The following is a 26,451-nucleotide window of genomic DNA, read 5'->3' on the forward strand; positions in this document are numbered from 1 at the left end:
CCTCGTATAACAATTCCCTATAACCCTAGCGTCATCGAACCTTAAGTGTGTAGACCCTACGGGTTCGGGAGACAGGTAGACATGACCGAGACACCTCTCTGGCCAATAACCATCAGTGGGGTCTGGATACCCATGGTGGCTCCCACTTGCTCCACGATGATCTCATCGGATGAACCACGATGTCAAGGATTCAATCAATCCCGTATACAATTCCCTTTGTCTATCGGTTGCCCGAGATTCAATCGTCAGTATACCTATACCTTGTTCAATATCGTTACCGGTAAATCTCTTTACTCGTTCCGTAGCACGTCATCGTGTGACTAACTCCTTTAGTCACATTGAGCTCATGATGGTGTTCTACCGAGTGGGCCCAAAGATACCTCTCCGTCACACGGAGTGACAAATCCCGATCTCGATTTGTACCAACCCAACAGACACTTTCAGAGGTACCCGTAGTGCACCTTTATAGTCACCCAGTTACGTTATGACGTTTGATACACCAAAAGCACTCCTACGATATCTGGGAGTTGCACAATCTCAAGGTCGAAGGAAAAGACACTTGACATTAGAAAAGCTTTAGCATACGAACAATACGATCTAGTGCTACGCTTAGGATTGGGTCTTGTCCATCACATCATTCTCCCAATGATGTGATCCCGTCATCAATGACATCTAATGCCCATGACCAGGAAACCATGATCATCTATTGACTAACGAGCTAGCCAACTAGAGGCTTGCTAGGGACACATTGTGATCTATTTATTCACACATGTATTACTGTTTCCTGTTAATACAATTATAGCATGAACAATAGACGATTATCATGAACAAGGAAATATGATAATAACCATTTTATTATTGCCTCTAGGGCATATTTCCAACAATAGGGCACTCAAAGCTCCCAATAAGAATAGATGAAGTTTTTTCGATAGCATTGATGCAATGTACTCGATATTGTTTCTTCGGAAAGTGCACCGTATGCTCATTACCGTTAACATGGAAAGTGACATTGCCTTTGTTGCAATCTATAACAGCCCCTGCAGTGTTTAAAAAGGGTCTTCCGAGGATGACAGCCATGGCATCGTCCTCGGGAATATCCAAGATAACAAAGTCTATTAAGATAGTGACATTAGCAACCACAACAGGCACATCCTCGCAAATGCCAATAGGGAAAGCAGTTGATTTGTCGGCCATTTGAAGAGAGATTTCAGTGGATGTCAACTTATCCAGTTCAAGTCTACGATAAAGAGAGAGAGGCATAACACTAACACCGGCTCCAAGGTCGCATAACGCAGTTCTAACGTAGTTGCCTTTAATGGAGCAAGGTATAGTGGGCACACCGGGATCACCTAGTTTCTTAGGAGTTCCACCCTTGAAGGTATAATTAGCGAGCATGGTGGAAATCTCAACCTCAGGTATGCTCCTCTTATTAGTCACAATATAATTTATGTACTTAGCATACGGAGACATCTTGAGCATATCCGTCAAACGCATTTGCAGAAAGACAGGTCTGATCATCTCAACGAATCGCTCAAAATCCTCATCATCCATTTTCTTGGATGGTTTGGGAGGAAAGGGCATGGGTTTCTGAACCCATGGCTCCCTTTCTTTACCATGCTTCCTAGCTGTGAAGTCATTCTTATCGTATCTCTTAGTCTTAGGCTGTGGGTTATCAAGATCAACACTAGGTTCAATCTCCACATCCTTATCGTTGCTAGGTTGAGCATCATCGTGAACATCACTATTGATATTATCATTAGGCTCGTGTTCATCACCAGATTGTGTTTCCGCATCAGAGACAGAGACATCGTTTGGACTCTCGGGTGTAGCAGCAACAGGGTTGCTAGCATGCAGGTTCCTATCATCTTTCTTCTTCTTTCTAGGATGACTAGGTGTATCAGTGCTAACTCCTTGAGAATCTTGTTCAATTCTCTTCGGATGACCCTTAGGATACAAAGGTTCCTGGGTTATTCTACCGCCTCTAGTGACGACTCTGACAGAATTGTCATTCAACTCATTGAGCAAGTCATTTTGAGCTTTAAGTACTTGTTCTACCTGAGTAGTAACCATAGAGGCATGTTTACTCAAAAGCTTAAGATCGTTGACGTTTTTGTCCACACAAGCACTTAAATGACTAAGCATACGAGCATTCTGTTCCAATTGTCTGCTAACATAATCATTGAAACTCTGTTGTTTGGCAACAAAGTTATCAAATTCATCCAGGCATAAGCTAGCAGGTTTATCAAAAGGAATATCACTCTCATCAAACCTACGCAGAGAATTTACTTCTACTACCTATATCGGGTTATCGAGACCATGGATCTCTTCGATAGGTGGTAGATTTTTTACATCTTCAGATTTAATGCCTTTCTCTCGCATAGATTTCTTGGCTTCTTGCATATCTTCAGGACTGAGGAATAGAATACCTCTTTTCTTCGGAGTTGGCTTAGGAGGTGGTTCGGGAATAGTCCAAGCATTCTCATTGCACAAGATGTTATTCGGTAGAATCTCAGCTTGTTCTACGGTTCGTTCCCTAAAAACACAACCGACACAACTATCTAGGTGGTCTTTAGAAGCATCGGTAAGTCCATTATAGAAGATATCAAGTATTTCATTCTTCTCAAGAGGGTGATCAGGCAAAGCGTTCAGTAGCTGGATAAGCCTCCCCCCAAGCTTGTGGGAGACTCTCTTCTTCAGCTTGAGCAAAGTTGTATATTTCCTGCAAGGCAGCTTGCTTCTTATGGGCAGGGAAATATTTTTCAAAGAAGTAGTAGACCATATCCTGGGTGCTACGCACACAACCAGGAGCAAGAGAAGTGAACTAGGTCTTAGCATCATCCTTTAGCGAGAAAGGAAACAGCTTGAGGATATAGTAGTGGCGGATCTTTTCCTCACTAGCGAATAGGGTGGCTATATCGTGCAGTTTGGTAAGATGGGCTACAATCGTTTCAGACTCATAACCGTGAAAAGGATCAGATTCGACCAGAGTGATTAACTCAGGGTTGACAGAGAATTCATAATCCTTATTGGTCACAAAGATAGGCGAAGTGGCAAACTTCGGATCGTATTTCATCCTAGCGTTCAGAGATTTTTCTTTCCACTTGCGCAATAGTTTCTTAACACCATAGCTATCCTTACACGCAAGAAAATCCTCAGCTATCTCTCCCTCCATAACATAACGCGTATCAGGCATATCAGGCAATTCAGGCATAGGAGAGCTAGTTCTAGCAGGCAAAATAACAGGCTCTACTTCAATGGCATCAACAGTTTCAGAAGTATCATCACATCTAGCAGCAACTCTAGCAATTTGTGCATCAAGGAATGCACCAAGTGGCAAAGCAGTATCAAGCATAGCATCATCAGGCATAGTATCAAGCATAGCATCATTAGGCATAATATCAAGCATAGCATCATCAGCCATAGTATCAAGATTTCTAGCAGGAGGTGAAGTCGCAAACTTACTCATAATTGAAGGTGAATCAAGTGCACATCTAGATGGCAATTCCTTACCTCTCCTCGTAGTGGAAGGCAAGATTTCAGTTCTTGGATCTTTCGGATTCCTCATAGTGATCAGCAGACGTCAATCCCAAGTGACTCAGAGAATATAGATGTGCTTCCCCGTCAATGGCGCCAGAAAAAGGTCTTGATAACCCACAAGTGTAGGGGATCGCAACAATTTTCGAGGGTAGAGTATTCAACCCAAATTTGTTGATTCGCCTCAAGGGGAAGCGAAAGAATATTCTCAAGTATTGGCAGCTGAGTTTGTCAGATTCAACCACACCTGAAAGATTAGTGTCTACAAGCAAAGTATCAGTAGCAAAGTAGTATGATAGCAACGGTGTCAGAAACAGATCTGTTGACGGCAGACTATTCCTAACTGGTGTATCAATGGCGCTAGTAAGTTGCACGTGGACGAGTAACTATTCTTTCCCGGCAACGGTGTCGGAAAAGGATCTTGCAACAAGTAACAGTGAAGTAGCAAGGAATAGCAGTAGCAGCAGCAGCAGAGTAACAGCAGTAGCAACCGTAGTAGCAGCAAAGTGGCCCAATCCCTTTTGTAGCAAGGGACAAGCCTGGACAAAGTAACGTAGCAAGGACCAGTAGTAAAAGACTCGTAGGCAGTGGATCGGTTATGAATGAGTATGACGGATGTGATTCATCATGTAACAGCTATAACACGGAGAGATAAGTAACTAGCTCCCGTTCGTCAATCTAATGTAGGCATGTATTCCGTATGTAGTCATACGTGCTTAGGGAAAAGAACTTGCATGGCATCTATTGTCCATCCCTCCTGTGGCAGCGGGGTCCTAATGGAAACTATGGGATATTAAGGTTCTCCTTTTAACAAAGAACCGGACCAACGCATTGACACTTGATGAATACATGAACTCCTCATACTATGGTCATCTCCGGGAGTGGTTCTGGCTATTGTCACTCCGGGGTTGCCGGGTCATAACACATAGTAGGTGACTACAACTTGCAAGACAGGATCTAAAACACACATATATTGGCGACAACATAATAGGTTCAGATCTGAAATCATGGCACTCGGGCCCTAGTGACAAGCATTAAGCATAGCCAAGTAGTAGCAATATCAATCTAGAACGTAGTGGATACTAGGGATCAATCCCCGTCAAAACTAACTCGATTACATGATAGATCTCATCCAACTCATCACAGTCCAGCAAGCCTACGATAAGATTACTCACGAACGATGAAGAACATCATGGAATTGTCGATGGAGGAAGGTTGATGATGACAATGGCGACGATTTCCCCTCTCCGGAGCCCAGAACGGACTCCAGATCTGCCCTCCAAATGAAGAACAGGAGGTGCAGGCGCCTCCGTATCGTAAAATGCGATGAAACCTTCTCTCTGATTTTTTTTCCGGGCGAGACGCAAGATATAGAGCTGAGTTTGGGGGCGTTGGTGCCACGTGGGCCCCACAAGCCCTCACGGCACGGCCTAAGGGGGTGGCTGCTACTTCTCAAACAACAGCGCCAGAAATTGACACGTTGACGGAGATTGGGCTTGCGTTGGTTTTTCCCTTGAAGAGGAAAGGGTGATGCAGCACAGGAGCAGTAAGTATTTCCCTCAGTTTGAGAACCAAGGTATCGATCCAGAAGGAGGGTCTCGTCAAGTCCAGAGTACGTGCGCAAACACAAACAAGCTTGCACCCAACGCTTCAAAGGGGTTGTCAATCCCTTCAAGATTGTTTGCAAAGTGAGATCTGATGGCGGAAAGTGCAACGAAGTAAAAAGTGTAAGGCTGAAAATATGGTGTGGAGTAGACCCTGGGGGCCATAGTGTTCACTAGAGGCTTCTCTCAAAATAGCAAGTATTACGGTGGGTGAACAAATTACTGTCGAGCAATTGGTAGAACCGCGCAAAGTCATGACGATATCTAAGGCAATGATCTAGCATATAGGCATCACGTCCGAGACAAGTAGACCGATACTTTCTGCATCTACTACTATTACTCCACACATCGACCGCTATCCAGCATGCATCTAGTGTATTTAGTTCATGACGAACAGAGTAACGCTTTAAGCAAGATGACATGATGTAGAGGGATAATCTCAAACCAATGATGAAAACCCCATCTTTTTACCCTTGATGGAAACAACACGATACGTGCCTCGCTACCCCTTCTGTCACTGGGTGAGGTCACCGCACGGTATGAACCCAAAACCAAGCACTTCTCCCATGGCAAGAATCATAGATCTAGTTGGCCATACAAAACCCACAACTCGAAGAGAATTAAAAGGATATGAAATCATGCATAAGAGAGATCAAAAGAAACTCAAACAAGATTCATAGATAATCTGATCATAAATCCACAATTCATCGGATCTCGACAAACACACCGCAAAAGAAGATTACATCGGATAGATATCCATGAAGATCATGGAGAACTTTGTATTGAAGATCCAAGAGAGAGAAGAAGCCATCTAGTTACTAGTTATGGACCCGTATGTCTATTGTGAACTACTCACGCATCATCAGAGAGGTCATGGTGTTGATGGAGAAGTCTTCCGTGTCCGAATCCCCCCTCCGGCAGGGCACCAGGACGTGCCCCAGATGGGATCTTGCGGAGACACAAGCTTGCGGCGGCGGAAAAGTGATTACGATGCTCCCGTGATTTTTTTGGGAATATTTGGGAATTTATAAGCGCGGGTATTTTTCTTTTATTCCAGAAAAATTCTCCCTAAATTTTCAGGACATTCCGAGAATTTGGACCGAAACCCTAGCCCAAAGTTCTCGGAATGTCCTAAAAAGTTCTGCAGAAATAAAAGTTCTCGGAATGTCCTGAAAATTTACGGAGATTTTTTCTGGAATAAAAGAAAAATACCTGCGCAAAGATCCACCGGAGGGGGCGTGCTAGTAGGCCACAAGCCCCTGGGCCGCGGCCACTGATACGTCTCCAACGTATCTATAATTTTTGATGGTTTCATGCTATTATCTTGTCAAACTTTGGATGTTTTGTATTCCTTTTATATCTTTTTTGGGACTAACTTATTAACTCAGTGCCAAGTGTCAGTTCCTGTTTTTTCCGTGTTTTTGACCCTTTTCACACGAGGATTTTAAACGTAGTCCAAACGGAATAAAACTTCCGAAAGGATTATTTCCGGAACAGAAGATACGCGTCAAGCTTGAGAACCAAGGCACGGGCCAGCAGGGGACCCCACAAGCCCCCTAGGCGCGGCCAGGGGGCCCGCGCCTAGAAGGATTGTGGGCTCCCTGTGCCTCCCCTTCCCTAGCTCCTTCGCCTATAAATTCCCTAAAATCCCTAAAAAATGAAGAGAGCCACGAAAACACTTTTCCGCCGTCGCAAGCTTCTGTCTTCGCAAGATCCCGTCTGGGGCACGTTCTGGTGCCCTGCCGGAGGGGATAGTCGGATATGGAGGGCTTCTTCATCAACACCATGACCTCTCCGATGATGCGTGAGTAGTTCACGATAGACCTACGGGTCCATAGCTAGTAGCTAGATGGCTTCTTCTCTCTCTTGGATCTTCAATGCAAAGTTCTCCATGATCTTCATGGAGATCTATCCGATGTAATCTTCTTTGCGGTGTGTTTGTCGAGATCCGATGAATTGTGGATTTATGATCAGATTATCTATGAATCTTATTTGAGTTTCTTTTGATCTCTCTTATGCATGATTTCATATCCTTGTAATTCTCTTCGAGTTGTGGGTTTTTTGGCCAACTTGATCTATGATTCTTGCAATGGTAGAAGTGCTTGGTTTTGGGTTCATACCGTGGGGTGACCTCACCCAGTGACAGAAGGGGTAACGAGGCACATATCGTGTGGTTGCCATCAAGGGTAAAAAAGATGGGGTTTTCATCATTGGTTTGAGTTTATCCCTCTACATCATGTCATCTTGCTTAAGGCGTTACTCTGTTCGTCATGAACTCAATACACTAGATGCATGCTGGATAGCGGTCGATGTGGAGTAATAGTAGTAGATGCAAAAAGTATCGGTCTACTTGTCTCGGACGTGATGCCTATATGTATGATCATTGCCTTAGAAATCGTCATGACTTTGCGCGGTTCTATCAATTGCTCGACAGTAATTTGTTCACCCACCGTAATACTTGCTATTTTGAGAGAAGCCTCTAGTGAACACTATGGCCCCCGGGTCTACTACACACCGTATTTTCAGCCTTACTCTTTTTCTTCGTTGCACTTTCCGCCTTCAGATCTCACTTTGCAATCAATCTTGAAGGGGATTGACAACCCCTTTATAGCGTTGGGTGCAAGCTCTTTTGTGTTTGCGGAGGTACTCTGGACTTGACGAGATTCTCCTACTGGATTGATACCTTGGTTCTCAAACTGAGGGAAATACTTACTGCTCGTGTGCTGCATCAACGTGCCAATTTCTGGCGCTGTTGTTTGAGAAGTACCACGGTCGCTGACGCATGGGCCCAAGGATGGCGCCGTCATAAATTAGGTTGACCGCGGTGGTTGGGGGCGGACACCGAGGGGGCGCACGCGTCCGCTTTGCGTCCGCGCCAACGCATTTCAGTCCCAAATTTGGGTCGGAAATGGGTCGGTGCGGACGCGTTTTGGTAATGGATCGGCGCGTTGGGCCATCTTTTTTGTCCGCACCGACCCAAACGGACGAGGGCGGACGAAATGAATCGCCCGTTGGAGTTGCTCTTATTTGACACTGTTTTAAATTCCGTTTCCCCATTTAACACTGGAGAAATATTTTTTCCCTGTCTAACACCAACTTTAAATTTTGTTCCTAAATATAACACTTTCATCCATCTATTTACCTAGGCGTGTTAAATGACACATGAAATGACAAAGTCAAGTCAAGGCCACTGTCACCGGACTCACAATCCCCTCGCACGGGAACACCCACGTTGAAATTGAACCAAACGCTATGTTTGTGTCATGCACGTATACATGTGTATGTGCATTGAGTTCGTATAGAAGTAGAGTTTGATCCCGAATACGCTTGCTTGTTCTAGCAGCTGATATACTATAGATACACCGAACCGTTACCTCAACCAAAAATCTTTACCTATTAATAAAGCATCTATTGCTTCTGTGGTACGTCTTGAAAATTGTCCCTGAAGTTTGCATAAATTACCCACCATGCCACCGGTAAGTAATAGAAAACGTCCTAAAATTACCCACAAAGCGAAAAATCACGGACTGGGCCGGCCCATGTAAAAACCTCATATATTACGCTCTGCACCGTGAGAGAATATCCAGCACACCGTATGGACCGGTCCATGCATAGTCGCCAGTTTTTTTAGTTCCGTTTATTTATTTATCTTCAGTTCCATTTTATTTTTCTAATTTAAATAATTTAGAACTTCAAATAACCTTTAAACTTTTAATAAACTTAAAATGTTCAATCAACATATTTAGAAAAATAAAATGTTTGTCACTTCAAAAACTGCTTGGAGTTTTTGTAAAAAATGCTCGCATATACAATAAAATGTCTGCAAGTTTGAAAAAATGTTTGTAAAATAAGAAAAGTCCATGATTTCAAATCAAACTCCATGTATTAAAAATTATTAAAAGAATTTAACAAAATTCTTTCTAATTCAAAATATGTTAATGCATTTTAAAAACGTCCTAAAATTTTAAAAATAGCTAATGTCTATTTTTATAGTTTATTTTTTTATTTATATTTTTCTGTTCCATTTTTGTTTACTTCTAATTTAAATAATTTAGAATTACAAAAGCATTTGCATATTAAAAAATAGGAATTTTGAATTAAAATATTGACGAAAACATAAAATGTTTGTGGATTCAAAAAAGGCGCCGGATTTTTATAAATTTTTTTTGCCAATTCCAAAACAATGTCCTTTAATTCAATAAATATATTACTGACTTTTAAAAATGTTTGTTTATCAAAAAAACTTCATGCGTTTAAAAAATGTTTGTGAATTTAAAGTAAAATCCTCCAACATCAAAAAATATGTTCATTTTTTCTAGAATTGTTCGCCAATTTAAAATAAAATATTTAAATCCGTTTGAAATATAAAAAATATTAATGATTTTTAGTAACTGTTTGTAAATTGTGAAAAATGTTCTTGATTTTTAAATTGTTCTCATATTTGTAAAATTGTTCATGAAAGTTCTAATGTATGTAGTTAAACATTAATGCTTCTAAGTCTTTGTGAAAATATATCTGTATGATTTTTGAAGAATTAACTGTTGGATGGATCGGATTATTATTGTATGTTTTCTGAAAAAAAAAATCTTGAAATCAAGAATAATTCTTTGAGTTACCAAGATTTTTGACAACCATGATATTTTTTTTGAAAATGAAAGATTGCTTTAACTTGTGAATAAATTTAAAAGAAAAAACATTTTCTTGTATTTATGCACAAAATTTCAAAATCAAGCGATGATGTATAAACATAATGTGGTTATCGTCATTAAAGATTATGTTTTTTTCTTCCGTTACAACGCACGGGTCATTTTGCTAGTATCAATTAAAAATCCAAAGGCATGACACAGTCTTTTTGCGATCATTGTTCGCATATGCTTGTTTTGTTGAGTAGAGCCATCCATCAAGCAAGCCGACATCCGTGTTGTTTTATACGTGCATGTGCACAGGGCCGGCCCTGTGTGCCCCGGGCCTCCAAAAGTCAGGGGGGGCTCCCAGGTATGTCTACGTAGGCTACGATACTCGGGAGTCATTAGTAAGCTACCCTTCTTTCTGCATAAAAAAAAAACTAGCCCTTCTTTCGGAGTCTTTTAGAAAGGACTCCCTTACGACGTCACTTGGCGCGTTTTCGATTACCGCCACGTGTCACGCTTTGATCGTTTTTTAGGGATTTTGTTTTTTATTTTTTAGCATGCATTTTTGGTTTTTAGAACGATCTTTTTGGTGTTTCGTTTTTTCACCAATCTTTTTTAGTTTTTTGATGAAAAAATTAAAAAAAAAAGTTTGTGAAAAACACGTTTTTTTTTCACGACAGACATAGTTTTGCTTTTGCGAGATGCATGTTTTTGCCTCCGCGTCGTGCCTCTCGGAAACGAAAAACCGTGTTTACTGTTTTTTTGGCGAGAGACACGGGTTTGCTTCCGGAAAAGGCACGGTTTTGCTTTCGCGAGAGGCACAGTCGTGCCTTTCGGAAAAGGAAAAAACGTGTTTTCTGTTTTTTTGTAAGAGACATTCTTTTGCTTCTGCGAAAGGCACATGCGTGCCTCTTGAAAAGGGAAAAATGCGTTTTTTTACAAGAGGCACGGTTTTGCCTTTGTGACAAGCACGCCCGTGCCTTTCAGAAAGGGAAAAGTACATTTTTTTTAAGAGAGACACAATTTTACTTCCATTGGAGGCACGGTTTTGCCTTGATGAGAGGCACAACCATGCCTTTCGGAAAGGGAAAAACGTGCTTTTTTTTCTATCACGGTAGGCATGTGTGAATTTTTTTTTCTTTAAAAACTATCAAACACGAGATCTAGTTTTGAGGATCTCGACGTGAGAAATTCAATGATGAAAATGATTCGAGATTTGGACGCACAGTTTAGGAGATAAAACGTTTTGAGAAAACGAATCTACAAAAAAAGAAAAACTCTCAGGTTACGACAAGTGACACGCATGCAGTGCGTCACTTGTCGTGACCTAAGGATTGAAGTGATCTTTAAAAAGAGTACTTGCTAATTAGTGATTTCAACAATACCGAAAAGGAAATAGAAAGAAAATTGAAGCTAAAACTCCATGTACGAGAGAATGACGCCTCAGCCTTTGGAAAGAAAAAGATGTGGGCCTCGCCCATATTTGCATCACGTAGAGGCTAACAGACATGGGAGTCAGGACGTGAACAAAAGGAATCGCTGAATTCATGGATTCTTTTATTACTTCGGCTCGACGGATCGCAAGCACGTTCTTCCGCTGGCCGCCGCTACCTGTTCGTCTAATCGTCGTCTCGCTCGTTCAACTCTACGTCGCTGCAGCCTGACAAACAAGACGACGACTGCCAAGTGCCAACTGCAGCATGTACGTCTCTCCTGGCGCCCTCTGCAGCTCTGCCGTCTACCCTTGCCTGTTCTAGTGTTCTTCTTCCTAGTTTTTTTCTCTAATCTTGATTCGAGAATCAATAGGTCAATAATGAATTGCTGGTTGGGCGATCAAATCATGGAGTTCACATAGCCAGATTAGATAACACTAGCAAAAGAGCCCGTGCGTTGCAACGGAAGAGAAAATAACACACGCTCTGAACGTAATATATTTTCACATGGCATCACATTTATGTTGCGACGATGGCCTTAATGTTCACACAACGAAAACGCGTTTGAATGTACTGTCACTCGGAATAAGATGAGAAATATGTTGTTTCTCCCCATGAGGTTTTTCAGAGGTGTGCATGTGTGGTTAACGATGTTTTCTTTCCTTCCAATTTGGTTTTAATTTAATGAATGTTTATTGCAATTCGTATCGTCGTCGAAAATAGAGAAAAAAAGGACCGTGCACTACAGATTAAGTTTGCACCAAAAATAATATTTAAGAAGTATTCAACAGTTAAAAATAACATCCTATTTAAATTCTACACATTGTTTTAATCAAATTTCATATATAACATATAAAGAAGGTATAGTATCCGATACGAATGAACATCCCATATAATGCCAATAATTGCTATTGCGAGAGCATCAAATAATCATATTTACGGCATTTAAATGAGTATGAAACATAAACAATAGACATTTTCAGAATACCACATATAAGAAGGTATTAAAATATTAATTAAGGTTGCAACCAAAACATAATTATAAAAATATGTTAGATTTGAATTCCAGGTTTAAATGATATGAATATTTCGAAAAACATTTTGAATCTGCTCCTACACCCACAAAAAATCAAAGAGAAAAGAGGGCAAAAATAAAAAAGCTAAAACATTTTGAATCTGCTCCTACACCCATCAAAAAATCGAAGAGAAAAGCGGGCAGAAATAAAAAAATAAAACATTTTTAATCTGCTCCTACACCCATCAAAAAATCGAAGAGAAAAGAGGGCAAAATAAAAAAGCATGAATTGGATTCGAACCTAGGCTGTATGGCTAGAGGCGCACCGGTCGAACCACCAGGACACCTTTGTAGTCGTGATAATATTCAGGATTGCCTGCTCTTAACCAAACCAAACAGCCGATGTGACCAAACGAACCGTTTTTTTCTCACTTGCGGGTGGCATGGTGGGTAATTATTCGCAACTTCAGAGGTATATATTATGACGTACGGCAGAAGCAATATCTCCTTTATTATTAGGGAAAGAAAAGAGAAGGTACTATACTATGACCGACCAGATTTTGTCATGATATTTTATGAAGATTTTCTATAACTAATCTAATATCTTAATTAGCTGTGTGCTAATTGTTCCTTTCAATTTTAGCAAGATCATGTCCCGTACGGGTAGAAATATCCATCCAAAAGTCATAAAAGGAAAAAAAGGAGGGAATAGATAAGGAGAAAGCGGAATTGGGTGGATCCCTTTTTAAGTATTATAAGAGCCACACGAGCCTTTCAAGAAATTCAGAGAAATCGGCAATAGTTTTTTGTGGATGACCAAACTAATGCCAATCTGAAAGATGATGATCCTATTGAAGCTGTAGAACGACTAGGCAAAGATAGATCTAGTGTAATCCTTATACTCACCTAATCCCGAGCCCGTGGAACTCCCTGCTTCGGCCATCGGTGCCGGTGTAGTCGTCGGAGACGCGAGAGAAAGGTGTGGTCGTGGGTGGTGCTTCCCGTGAGCACTGCCCTAACCCTAGATCGGAAGGGTGTGTTGGTGGAGAGTGTGGCGGCGCGGTGAACCTCTTACCGTGCGCCCCAGCCCCCACCACTTTATTTATAGCACAGGTCACACGGGCCCACCAACCATAATGGGTTGGGCGTCCCCGATCAGGGCGCATAGATCAAGGGCCCGGTGGGCCGTTGGGCCCACACGGAAGAGATCAACCTAACATTCTCCCCCTTGATCTCAACTTTCACTTTGACTTTATACTTTCTATTTGTTCCATCACATATAGGCATGTAGAGCATGTCTCATCGTCACAGCTTAATTGCCGATAGAATCATACAGCTACAACACACCTTTTGTTTTGAAACAAATTCATATAGCATATACTTCGTACTTATATGCTCGAGACTTATAGTTTGATCCTGGATTTTATCTTTCGCAACATAATACTTTATATCTATTGTCTTGGCAGCATTGCTGGACTTGTTGTTGTGAGCATAGAATACTGCGGGCTGGTTGTCGCAGTATATCTTTAGTGGCTTGTGGATACAATCTACCACTTTCAAGTCGGGTATAAATTTCTTTACCCATATCACCTGCCCGGTGGCTTCAAAACATGCTATGAGCTCTACTTGCATCATAGACGATGTAACTATGGTCTGTTTAGAGTTTTTCCATGAAATAGCTCCCCCTGCGAGAGTGAACACGTACCCAGACGTGGATTTTCTATCATCTCTATCTCCCGCAAAATCGGCGTCTGAGTACCCTTTTATCTCTAGGGAATCAGATCGCCTGTATGTTAGCATAATTTCCTTTGTGCCTTGCACGTGACGCAAAGCTTTCTTTGCCATCTTCCAGTGTTCTTGGCCTGGATTTGCTTGATATCTACCGAGTACTCCGGTGATAAAAGCTAAGTCAGGGCGTGTGCAATCTTGTGCATACTGTAAACTTCCAACAGCCGAAGTATACGGTACTGTTTTCATTTCATTGAGCTCGTACTGATTCTTGGGACATTGATATTTCCCAAAACTATCGCCCTTGACTATGGGAGCAGGTGTGGCTTTGCTCTTATGCATATTATACTTTTGGAGAACTTTCTCTAAATATGCTTTCTGTGAGAGTCCTAAGACTCAATTTTTCCTGTCTCGGTGAATTTCAATGCCCAAAACATATGAAGCTCAACCAAGGTCTTTCATGTCGAAGTGTGAGGATAAAAACTTCTTTGTTTCTTGTAGTAGACCGATACCATTGCTTGCAAGCAAGATATCATCCACATACAAGATTAGGAAAATATATTTCCCATGTTTAAACTTAGCATAAATGCAATTATCCTCAACATTTTCTTGGAATCCAAATCTTTTAATGGTATCATTGAACTTGATGTACCACTGCCTAGAGGCTTGCCTTAGCCCATAAATGGATTTCTCTAGACGGCAACCTAGATCTTCCTTGCCTTCCATGATAAAACCCTTGGGTTGTTTCATGTAGACATCTTCTTCTAAATCACCGTTTAGAAACACCGTCTTTACATCCATTTGATGCAGCTCTAAATCAAAATGAGCAACTAGTGCCATTATGATTCTGAAGGAATCCTTACAAGAGACCAGAGAAAAGGTCTCATTGTAATCTATCCCTTCTCTTTGTGTGAATCCTTTTCCCACAAGTCGGGCTTTATACTTATCTACATTCCCATTAGAGTCATACTTTATTTTGTAGACCCATTTGCATCCTACTGTCTTTGCTCCTTTAGGAATAATCTCTAAGTCCCAAACATGATTGGAACTCATCGATTTCTTCTCATCTTCCATTGCCTCTATCCATTTTGATGAGTGAGGGCTTTTAATGCCCTCCTCATATGTGGTGGGATCACCTTCCATATGAGCCATTTCCGTGTTGTATACTTTATAATCAGTAGAAATAGCAGGTCTTCTTGTTCTATTAGACCTTCTAAGTGCCTCATTGTCAGGCACACTTTCTACTATTTCTTGTTGTACTTCCAATTCATGATCAACAACGGGTTCAGTCGGCTCCTGAAGGACAGGTTTCGGGTCTTCTCCCGCAGTTGTCATGGTTGGAGTTACAGCGGCTAGTGAGAAAAATGGTTCTTGAATCATCGGAATGGGTGCATACACCCTTTTCTCCTCAAGATCAATTTTTTGAGCTACCAGGCTCCCCCTCATCATCTTGTCCTCTAAGAAGACAGCATGTCTCGTTTCCACAAACTTTGTGTATCTGTGTGGACAGTAGAAACGAAAACCTTTTGACCTATCAGGGTAGCCAATGAAATGGCAACTCACTGTCTTCGGGTCTAACTTTACAAGATTTGGATTAAACATTTTGGCCTCAGCAGGGCATCCCCACACTCTTAAGTGTTATAGGGGTGACACTCTTCCTGTCGAGAGCTCGTGCGGTGTTTTAGGCACCGACTTGCTTGGAACTCTGTTGAGAATGTGAATGACGGTTTTAAGCGCCTCCATCCACAATCCCAACGGTAGGTCTGAGTAGCTCATCATGCTGCGTACCATATCCATGAGAGTACAATTACGCCTTTCAACTACTCCATTTTGCTAAGGCTCACCCGACATCGAATACTGGGCAACAATGCCAGTCTCCTGCAAGAATTTTGCAAAAGGTCCAGGGACTTGGCCATATGGAGTGTGTCGACCGTAGTACTCCCCCCCACGGTCAGACCTCACTATCTTAATCTTTTTATCAAGCTGATTTTCAACTTCAGCTTTGAATATTTTGAATTTATCCAATGCTTCATGTCGGTCTTTGATTGGATAAATGTAACCAAAGCGGGAGTAATCGTCTGTGAACGTTATGAATGAATCATAACCATCCACACTTTTCACCGAAAACGGTCCACAAATATCAGTGTGGATAATTTCCAGTGTTCTTGTGCTTCGGTTTGCTCCTTTCTTTATCTGTTTTACATATTTTTCCTTTAATGCAATCCACGCATTGTTCTAAGTCAGTGAACTCCAACTTTGGAAGAATCTCGTTTTTGATTAATCTTTCTGTTCTCCCCCTGGAAATATGGCCCAATCGAGAGTGCCATAGTTTCGAGGAGTCGTGAGTTCTCTTTCTTTTCTTTTGATCGTTGTTCGACGAACTACTTTGTTCATTCACATTCAACACATAGGGCGCTTTTTCACATAGCGATAATAAATAAAGCTCGTCATGTAGAAATACATTCCCAACATAATCATTATGAGACCAAATGGCACATTTGCCATGTCCAAAGAAACATTGATAATCGTCTTTGTCTAAACACGAAACACTTATTAAGTTCCTATTACATGAAGGTACGAAAAGCACATCCCTAAGCAGAAGTTTGAAACCACCGGCTAGCTCCAAGGAGATGTCACCTACAACTTCAACTTCAGCTTGGACACTGTTCGCGACTTCAATTCTTCTTGAATTTCTTGGCATAGTTATCGTCGAACTGAATCCTTGTAAAGAATTTGCAACATGAACAGTTGCTCCTGAGTCAATCCACCAAGTAGATTTCGTAAACTTTGTATACAAGGATTCATTAACAAAAGAAACTATATCTTTACCTCTCTTAGCCATGAAGGTCTTTAGAAAAACAGGGCAATCCTTCTTGTAGTGCCCTTTCTCCTTACAGTGGACGCAAGTTTCCCTGTCTACTGGAATGGGCCTATGCTGATAATGGATAGGAGCTTTGCCATTGCCATTGCCATGGCCATGTGGCTTGGAGGGAGAACCTTTGTTAGGCGGAAAGCCCTTCTTCTTTTCCGTCACATAGTTAAGAGAGCCACCATGTGAAGCCTTAATCCTCTCCTCCTCTTGTGAGCACATTGCGATGACCTTTTCAATATCCCAAGTCTCGGGCTGCATGTTGTAGTTGACTACAAAGGTCTTGAACTCCTTAGGCAACGAAGCCATAATCAGGTGGACAAGGAGAGCTGGTTTGATCTCCAGATCCGCATCCATAGGTTTTAGCTTAGCTGCCGTGTGGCTCATCCTAAGGATGTGCTCCCTTATGCCATGTCCACCACCATGGTAGCTCTCTGTCACCAGTTGTTTGATCAACTGGGTGGCATACGTTTTAGAAGAGCCAGTAAACTGACTCTTTATCTTGTTAAGCATTTCTTGTGCCGTAGGGCATTCAGCAATTGATCACACGATGGTGGTCTCAATGGTGTTCTTTATAAACGCCAAACATTTATTGTTGGCATTTAACCATAGCGTGTTGCGGATGGAGTGGGACATCACCTCTTTTTCATAACTTGATTGCTTTTTGTCCCAGCTCTCATCATCCTCATCGGCCACTCTGACTGGTTTTGCAGGTGCAGCTGGCTGTGGTTCCTCCAGAACCCAGTCCACCTCTGCAATGCAGAGAGCCATGTCCACCTTTTTCCTCCATTCAGAGTAGTTGTCCCCTCTGAGTGTCGGAATTTCCTTGAGGCAGCTCATCAGATGGAAACCACCTGAAATCACCAAATAAGCGAAGTCAGTACGACAATCATATGCATTGAATAACGTTGGTTAAAATAATCATACAATTGCCTATGCATATTAATCTACATTACCGTTGGGCAAATGATAGAAATAAATGCATCTTTTGCAATATGCAACATGATCATGTTACTAAATAACGTTGGTTAGAATAATAACATGACCATATTTCATATTTCGTTTAGCAGCGGAAAACGTGAAATAAAATTTCATATGCCTTTTAACTTTACAGGAAATAATTCTGTCATTTAAAATAAAATTCGTGAACTTTATTAATGCTTTTATAAAGATCATGAACTTTTCCTTTTCTCAGATAACTATTTTATTCTCAGAAATCTTTTTACTTTTCTTCGCAGAAAAATAATATAACAATTCTGTCAAAATTAACAAAGACTTTGAGCATTTTATTTCCTCTTTTCTAAACATATTTCCGAAAAAATGCCTAGGAAAAACATTTTAAATCTATCTATTTTTAGACAGAAAACTTGGAAATCATTTAATACAAAAATTGGCCGGCTGGGCCGGCCTGTGGCCTCGGCCCGCCACCAGCCACCCTGTCGGGCAGGCACCAGCGCCTCCCTGCGGCCCCGTGGCCTGGCGCTCAGGCTAGGGCGCTGCGGCCTCGAGTGGGCCAGCCTGGCGCAGCGGCCTGCGGCCCGAAGGCCCGCCGTGGCCTAGGGTTCCAGATCCGGGCGAATCTTGGCCGTACGTGGGATCCGACGGTGCAACGCGGCCCTCGGGGCAAAAAAAAGCCCAACCGGCTGGCCGAAACCCTAAGCCGATTCATTTCTTTCCCTGGTCGCCGCTCTCTCTCTCTCTCGCACGAGGCTCTCTCTCGCTCGATATCGAGCGCCCCGCTGCGACAGAGCCGCAGCCACAGCTCGCGAGGAGCCTGACGGAGGTGGCTGGGCGCCTCCCTCGCGCGGTGGCCGTATCTGCCCCGCCGAGGAGGTATCCTGGGGTCCCACCGGCCGTGGCGGCCGAGAGCCCCACGCCGCGCGTTTCCTGCGGGGGGCCGAGCCCTTCCCTCTTGTTTTCCCTAGCGTGCAGCAGCGGCCCCTCCGCCCCTCTTGCCGGTGCACGCCCTCTCCCGAGGGAGAGTGCGCCGCCGTCAAGGGGGTTGTTGGGGTGCCAAATACCCTGTCGCGGTATCAACCTGTCCAAGATAGCTCCGTTGCCATTCCCCTCGCCGGCGGCGCGTCCGCCTTGCGGTGAGCGCGGCGCCGTCGAGGGATTTGGTGATGGAGCCCTTAATTTTTCATTGCATGTTTCCTTCCTCTCCTTTTTTTGCCTTTTTCGGATCGGATCCGAGTTCTTTTGGATCGAATATGATCCATACTTTGCCCCCGAAGGGGTGTGTTCTTCTTCCCCACACCTCGGCTTGCCGATGCGTGTGGGGATCGAGAGGATCGGGCGCGGCCGAAGCGGCGCTCTTTGCCAGAGGGTTCCGACGATTCTTTTAGACTTTTACCCTTCTAGGGTTCATATCGGGGAGGGGAAAAAAGCTTGCTTTTCTATTTCATGCCACTGAATGAATCTGTTGCCTAGTGGCTCATGATACCAATATTGAAGCCGTAGAACGACTAGGCAAAGATAGATCCAGTGTAATCCTTATACTCACCTAATCCCGAGCCCGTGGAACTCCCTGCTCCGGCCATCGGTGCCGGTGTAGTCGTCGGAGACGCGAGAGAAAGGTGTGGTCGTGGGTGGTGCTTCCCGTGAGCACTGCGCTAACCCTAGATCGGAAGGGTGTGTTGGTGGAGAGTCCGGCTGCGCGGTGAACCTCGTACCGTGCGCCGCGGCCCCCACCACTTTATTTATAGCGCAGGTCACACGGGTCCACCAACCATAACGGGTTGGGCGCCCCCGATCAGGGCGCATAGATCAAGGGCCCGGTGGGCCGTTGGGCCCACACGGAAGAGATCAACCTAAGAGATCCTACTCCTACAGAAGAAGATGTTGACATTAACATGAATGATACCAATGTGAGTGATCAGGAACCATATTTAATTCATCTACGGCGGAATTTGCTGGTATTGATATTTATGATCCAAGCAATTGGGGTAGTCTTGATAACAAAGCGAGGGACATATTAGTGGAAAAGGGGCCCAAAAAGGAAGAAAAAAACACTAGATATCTTTGGATGAAAATTTACGACATTTTTTGTATAGACATTACTCAAAAAAAATGAACAATGGAGAGGTGCGTGATAGGAGATGGTTAGGTTTTTCAAAACACGCACAAAAAGCGTTTTGTTTTTGTTGTAAGCTTTTCAATTCTGATAAATGCAAGAGTGCATTGGGGCATGAAGAGTTTAGTTATTGGTGGCATATTTGTGGAAGACTTGATATTGATACTGTCATTAGTGATTTTACATCTCAGAATGTTAGGAGAAAATTTTAAGGTAATATGTAATACATTATGAGATATGCACACTATTTTTGGGTGCACTTAATTGCTTTATTTGATAAAAATTATCTACATACGATGATTACTTGTTAGAAATTTATACTAAAGACCCCGAAGGGCCTTAGATTATAGTTTCACCCAGGGTCCAAATCTCAGGCCCTGCATGTGCAAGTTAGCTTAAAGAATCCATCAAGTAGGGAGCTAGCTGCTTGTTACGTGTTACTCTAACGTGGGCTTGTTCTATTACACTAACGTGGACGCCCCCATAAATAAGACACCAGAATAAAAAAAATGAATAGATGCTTGAGGGTAGAATTGTCATTTCACGTGCCATGTAACACTTTGCACCAAAAATGAATATAAGTGTTATATTGGGAACAAATAAAGGTTGTGTTAGATAGGGAAGAAATATATTTCTAGTGTAAAATAGGGAATAAAAATTTAAGACAGTGTTAAATAAGAAATTCTCTCAAATATCATAAGAGAAACCCGGTCCAATCTCGATGCAAATGGAACCACCTTCTGTGGCCACAACCTTACCCCCATGGGTAAGAGGGAGGGCCTGCCTAGGATTAGGATATGGTTGAAAATTGACATGAAGTGGATCTGCACTAGGCTAGCCACTGAAGTGGGTTTTTTTTAAAAGGAGGATTACCTTCGTCCTATGAATCAAAAAAATGCATGCAGTCTTTTTATTAATTAAAGCAATAAAATTGTGTGCGCTTCTTAACAAGCTCATAAAGAGTTGTACGATAATCAAACTCAGAAAAAGGATGCCACAACTGGTGAAAATATGACTAAATGTCTAACCACCTATCATATTAGTAGATCGCCATCCAAACCGGTTGTAGATATCTCGAGCTACCATCTCCCATCGGGTAGACCCAGTAACCAAAGGCTCTCTGGGTTTTTTAGGAGTGAGTAAAAACGATGTACGGATCCAAGCCGATGCCCTATAGATTACCTGCAAAAAATTTATACGTGTTTGTCTATTAAAAACCATGGCATTCCTGCAATTCCATATAATCCAAATTAAAGCACATACTCCTATACGAATATGCCTCGCGGTATTTGTCTCAACTCCATTTAGCCACATCCCAAATAATGTGTCGATGTTATCTAAAGGTATGATATTAAAGGCTATATGAACTGTATGTCATAGAATTTTTGCTAGCGGACATTGGAGAAAAATGTGTTTGATAATTTCATCACGATCACAAAAGGTGAATCGTTAACTGACCTCCCAATTAGGCTTTGCCAAATTATCCTTAGTGAGAATCACCTCTTCATGAACAAACCACATGAAGACTTTGATTCGTAAGGTTACTTTGACCTTCCAAATTTGAATCGATTTAGGGATTGGTCCAGCATCAATTAAATTCAAATACATCGACTTTACTAAAAAGATGTCATTTAAGTTAGCTTCCAGTGAAGCTTGTCAGACTCATTCAAAAGATGAACCTCCATGAGCCTTCTGACTAGGTGTAGCCAAGCTTCCCGACGATGACCCAACCATTGAAGTGAGTGGCGAGGTAGCACGAGATGTGGAGTCTGCACGGTGGCGGGAAGCGTGGCATGGCTCCTCGAGATGCATAGCAGCGGGATGCACAATGTGGCGCGTCGACAGAGTGTTCTTGAGCGTAGCTTGGGCTTGGTCGCAGCAGCACGGCCATCAACACAAGTTGTGCTTGCTGTCTTCTGATCATGTTCATATTGTTGGAAGATTAGGCAAGTTCATGATTAATTTTAATAAATAATTCGTGACTAGAATAGATAATAGCATGCAATACTCTAGCAATCTAGAAGAGCAACAAAACATGCAAGTCATCACCGCACACGAAGTAGCAACTACATAGAGAAACATTAACAGATTATGAATAATGTACTATTCGTTAGCTGCTGTAGGAGCGACGATGTTGATGAAGATGTTGGCGACCATCTGTTGTTGGTGGCGATGGAGACGACGATGAGTAGCACCGCCCGACTTGGATGGTAGACGACCCGTGATTACAAATTTGAGCCGTCATGCAGAGCTAGCGCTTCCCAAAAACCTAATTCGTCCTCTGGTGCAGGATTGCAAAGACGAACAGTTCTGCTCTCCCGCACGACGATGCATGTCGGCATTCGAGATGAACTGATGATTGCCTTGTACTTTTGATGCAACCAAAACTATAACTATGGGTTGTATGTAGTAGCTCTTTTGATAACCAAGACAATAGCTATGGGTTGTATAACTATTATGTTCTAGTAGTACTATATGGAATGTTGAGGTATGAGCTCTATGCAGTTGACTCATGTATGGAATGTCGGACTATTATGTGTGATGGAAGTTTAAAATTTCTACTATGAAAATGTTCAGATTTTCAAAATTATGACTGTACATATTGTATTCTCCTTCATTCCATTGAAAAAAATGAAAATTATGAGGGTAATCTCATCACCTCAAGTAAAAAAGGTGACCAACCCTTATTATTCATTTATCCCTTGAACCAAACACTCCAATGGCTATCATCAACCACTTTTCATCCTTTCAACCAAACAAAACACGGGACAACCCCACCCTCCCAACCAAACAAAAAAAGGGCTATCTCTAGCCACCTGGTTGGGGATACCCACAACCACCCTAGACTATCCCTCAAACCAAACACATCCTAACTGTATCTGATCTAACTTTCAAGTAGATTAACTCGATGGCAAGTCCAAAGTTCCAAACATTGTGTCGGGTTTTGTTGGAAAATTTGTAAGGGAAGGAGAGAGGAGAACGGGTTTCTCACCTTGAGGAACGTGTTGCCGTGTTTTTCAACTAGGCGGCGCTAGGGTTTTGTTGTGGTTGCCATGGCAACTTGGGAAACACGAGGAGGGAGATGGGGAAGAAACCGATCGAGAGGTGGAAGAGGGAAGAGGGGCTAAGTGAGGTCTAGGATGGCCACACTCGCGAGGGGGGGGGGACTCTAGTATGTGGGGAAGGAGGAGCCATTGGTAGCGTGTGCCGCGAGGTGGGACGCCCAGACGTGCGGGGGGTCGTTGTTTTGTACAAATAAAGACGTACAAAATGTTTTACGTGGATACCACGCGAGACGTACGGCAAACCCCCATTATAGCCCACACGTGGTCAGTGGCGGGCCAGGAAAATTTTATTAGGAGGGCCAAGTGCTCTTAAAACTGATTGGAAAGAGCCAACCGATTAAGAAATTGATTTTTTGCAGCAAATTATCACTAATTTTGCACTGTTCACTACAAAATATGCAACAAATCCATCGTGTTAGGGGGGCAGGGCCCTTGCTGGTCCCCACTTTCTCCACCACTGCGTGTGGTGAATATCACGATCCTTTAAAAACATAAGAACTAATTTAAAACTAAAAACGTAACAACCGAATACAAACCCGAATGGTAAAAGGGACACCTAACTGCATCTGTTGGCCAAAAATAAGCCATCCTCTGCTTTGGCACGTCAACATCTTGGTACCATGATAATCGGGCAACGTGAGAAAATTGTGCGCCATTTATGTTGTTGTCACTACACTTGAATTCGTTTCATGAGAAGAAATCTTAGCACTGGGAAAGGATCTGGCTACTGAATATTGATCATAGAGAGTTAGAGACACAGGATATTCAACATGGTGAGACACGTTACGCTGAAGTTGCTTACCAACAAACCTGCCCACCTATGCACGTATAGTTATTCCTACTCTTCAAACGTAGCTGAACAACCAAAACAACTCCACGAACCCCGACCACATGTATCTATTTAATCGGCATCATCGCTCAAAGTGTCTCGGATCTTGTTCTCCCCTTGATCAGCACTGACACTGGCTAGGCAAGCTAGCGACCATATACACAATATCCGCGTAATATCAACGCACCGCCATGGCCAAGCTGCACCGGCTCGTCTCCGTCGTGCTCAGGCTCGTCGCGGCCGTCACCGCGGCCGCTGCAGCGATAATCATGGTGACCAGCCGCGAGACCACCAACCTGTTCGGCCTGGAAATCGAGGCCAAGTTCTCCCACATTCCCTCATTTATGTAAGTATTCCTATTGTGACCACTACATTTCACGTATGGTTGCTCTCAGAAAAGCTTACATGTGGAGATCGTTGCGCATTTTCATTGTTTGATTTGGCATGCATGCAGCTTCTTCGTGGTGGCCTACGCCGTGGCATGCGTCTACAGCCTGCTCGTCGTCCTCGTGCCGCCGGGGGGCGCCGCCTCGAGACTGCTCGTCATGACCGACGTGGTGATGGGGATGGTGCTCACCGGCGCCGTGGCGGCCACGGGCGCGATAGCGGAGGTCGGGAGGAACGGCAACTCGCACGCCGGGTGGCTGCCGATCTGCGAGGAGGTGCACGGCTACTGCAACCAGGTCATGGGAGCCCTCATCGCCGGCTTCGTCGCGCTGGTCGTCTACTTCCTCATCATCATGCACTCCCTCCACGCGGTCACCGATACCATGTGTCCGTGCCATTAACCACTAGCATTCTGGTGTTATACCGTTGATGATCTATGTACCGGGCAGTCAAGTTGCACTATGTAGTAGTATAATTTTTTGTGTTGCTCGGTGATTTGTTTTGGTCACGATCAATCATCTTCTTCATTTTAGTCTGACGGACAGAGGGCGGAATGTGGTGAGATGTTTGGGAAGAAGATATTTTTGTTTGTTATGCCGATCATGTCATTATTTATGTTGGAGATCTGAAATGGATACAATTCTTGAACACGTATTTTTAAGCAACGTGAAGTGGTGTCGGTCCTTGGAAGTTCACATTTAGCTCTTGTATGGAACTCGTCTTGCGTACTGGTTTTCAAGGATGTCAGCCTCATCAAAAGAAAAAGGAAATCAACGATGTTGTCTAAAAGAATCTCTTTCTCGAGTAAGCTAACCGTTAAGGTCAGGTTTCCGCGAGAAAGAAACAATTAAGGTCAGGTAGACAGATAAAGGGACTTCACGCCATTGTCCATAAGACACTTAAGACAGTTTGGTGAGCTACTCGCACCTACTAGGTTATGGGCGTTGAGGGCGTCTCCAGTTTGGTTACATTTCTTTCTTTAGGTACTGTACATTGTAATTATTTTCTTCAAAAAATACAAACATGTTATGTATTTGGAACATAATGAGACTCGCGAAGGTGATGCGACGTTGCTAGTAGAAGATCAGCCGGTAGATCAAAACCAAGGGAATGTCCGACATGGAGAAGCTAGTGCACGCCACGTAGTGAGGCAGATCCAATGGCGATGAGGGGGTAGTGTGGGGTGGGGTGGTAACGGCGACCGTAGAGGTGGCAATGATGCAAATGATTCATGTGCTGGTTAAGAGTTGGGGATGATCTGGCTAAGAGCCTAATGGCCAGTTCTTTTGGAGCTTCTAGCAGCTTCTGGTGGAAATAAGCTAGAAGTCCAAAAGAACTCGTTTTGAAGAAGATGGCTTAGCTTATTTTCATCCTCACTTCCTTCACAATGAAAAAAAGCTCGGGGAGGGCAGATTCCTGCAGAAGCCACTTACTAGATGAAGTGGTATATGGCCTTGCCCCTAGAGTTAGCGTAAATTATAGGTGAAATGTCACCGCGAGACCTACCACGAACCCAATCAAAGAAAAAAAATAGCGATGCAGGACAGAACAAATGAGGACGACAACTCGTCCCGAGCTCACGGTAGGTTTCTGCCGCCGCCACACTTCGATCTGCCGCCACCGCTGCCCTTGCCAGTCACCGCGACGGAAGGATCCGTCGCCGCACGTCCACCCTCAACGCTCTATCGCCGCACGTCCTCTCTCGTCCCTCCGTCGCCGCACGTCCTTCCCCGTTCCTCCACCGCTGCTGCCATGGACGAATGGTAGGTGTCCCGCCGCCTCACGTCCTCCGGCGCCCCCACAGTTCCTGCGCCCGAGCAGTACTAGGCCACCGAGCAGCTGTCGTGAGCCTGAGGCAAAGCGGGATCAGCCGTCGCTAAGGCCTTATTCGTGTGCCACCATCGTTCCCTTTCGATCCACCGAGGCATGGACACCGATGAGCTCCGTGGCGGAGGCGCAGGTGGCCTCCGCGACGAAAGGACCTCCGATGAGCTCGCCTCCCTCACCCCCCCACCCCACCCCCTTCTCTGTCATGGCCCCCGACTGAGCTAGCTCTGGTGTTGGCGATTTGGCGGCCGCAAGGTGTTCGCACTATTGCCTACAAGCCTTTTTTTTTCATTTACGTATGTGGAATGTGAGAAAAAGGAACATTATTATGTTCATGATTGTGATATAAACATGTCATATGTACCCAAGGCAATGATTGTGATATCCTATTGCTAAGTATTGGCTAAGTATTTGTGATTGAGTCCTAAATTATAGTTCAAGGGTATTACATACTAT

At 43.4% G+C, this 26,451-nt stretch overlaps 1 protein-coding gene across 1 annotated transcript; it reads left to right on the top strand.

The window, feature by feature from the left end:
- Positions 1-23,871: 23,871 nt before the first annotated feature.
- On the top strand, positions 23,872-24,833 carry LOC123410389 (CASP-like protein BLE3). Its single transcript, XM_045103327.1, has 2 exons — positions 23,872-24,127; positions 24,236-24,833. Exons 1-2 carry the CDS (start codon positions 23,973-23,975, stop codon positions 24,567-24,569), a joined length of 489 nt encoding a protein of 162 aa, XP_044959262.1. The 5' UTR covers positions 23,872-23,972; the 3' UTR covers positions 24,570-24,833.
- Positions 24,834-26,451: the final 1,618 nt, after the last annotated feature.

The sequence above is a fragment of the Hordeum vulgare genome, chromosome 7H (assembly GCF_904849725.1).
Source record: "Hordeum vulgare subsp. vulgare chromosome 7H, MorexV3_pseudomolecules_assembly, whole genome shotgun sequence".
In the NCBI taxonomy this organism is placed as follows: domain Eukaryota; kingdom Viridiplantae; phylum Streptophyta; class Magnoliopsida; order Poales; family Poaceae; genus Hordeum; species Hordeum vulgare.

Coding starts and splice junctions, on each gene's coding strand:
- LOC123410389 (XM_045103327.1), top strand. CDS start 23,973: ATGGCCAAGCTGCACCGGCTCGTCTCCGTCGTGCTCAGGCTCGTCGCG. Junction 24,128..24,235: donor TCCCACATTCCCTCATTTAT/GTAAGTATTCCT, acceptor GCATGCATGCAG/CTTCTTCGTGGTGGCCTACG.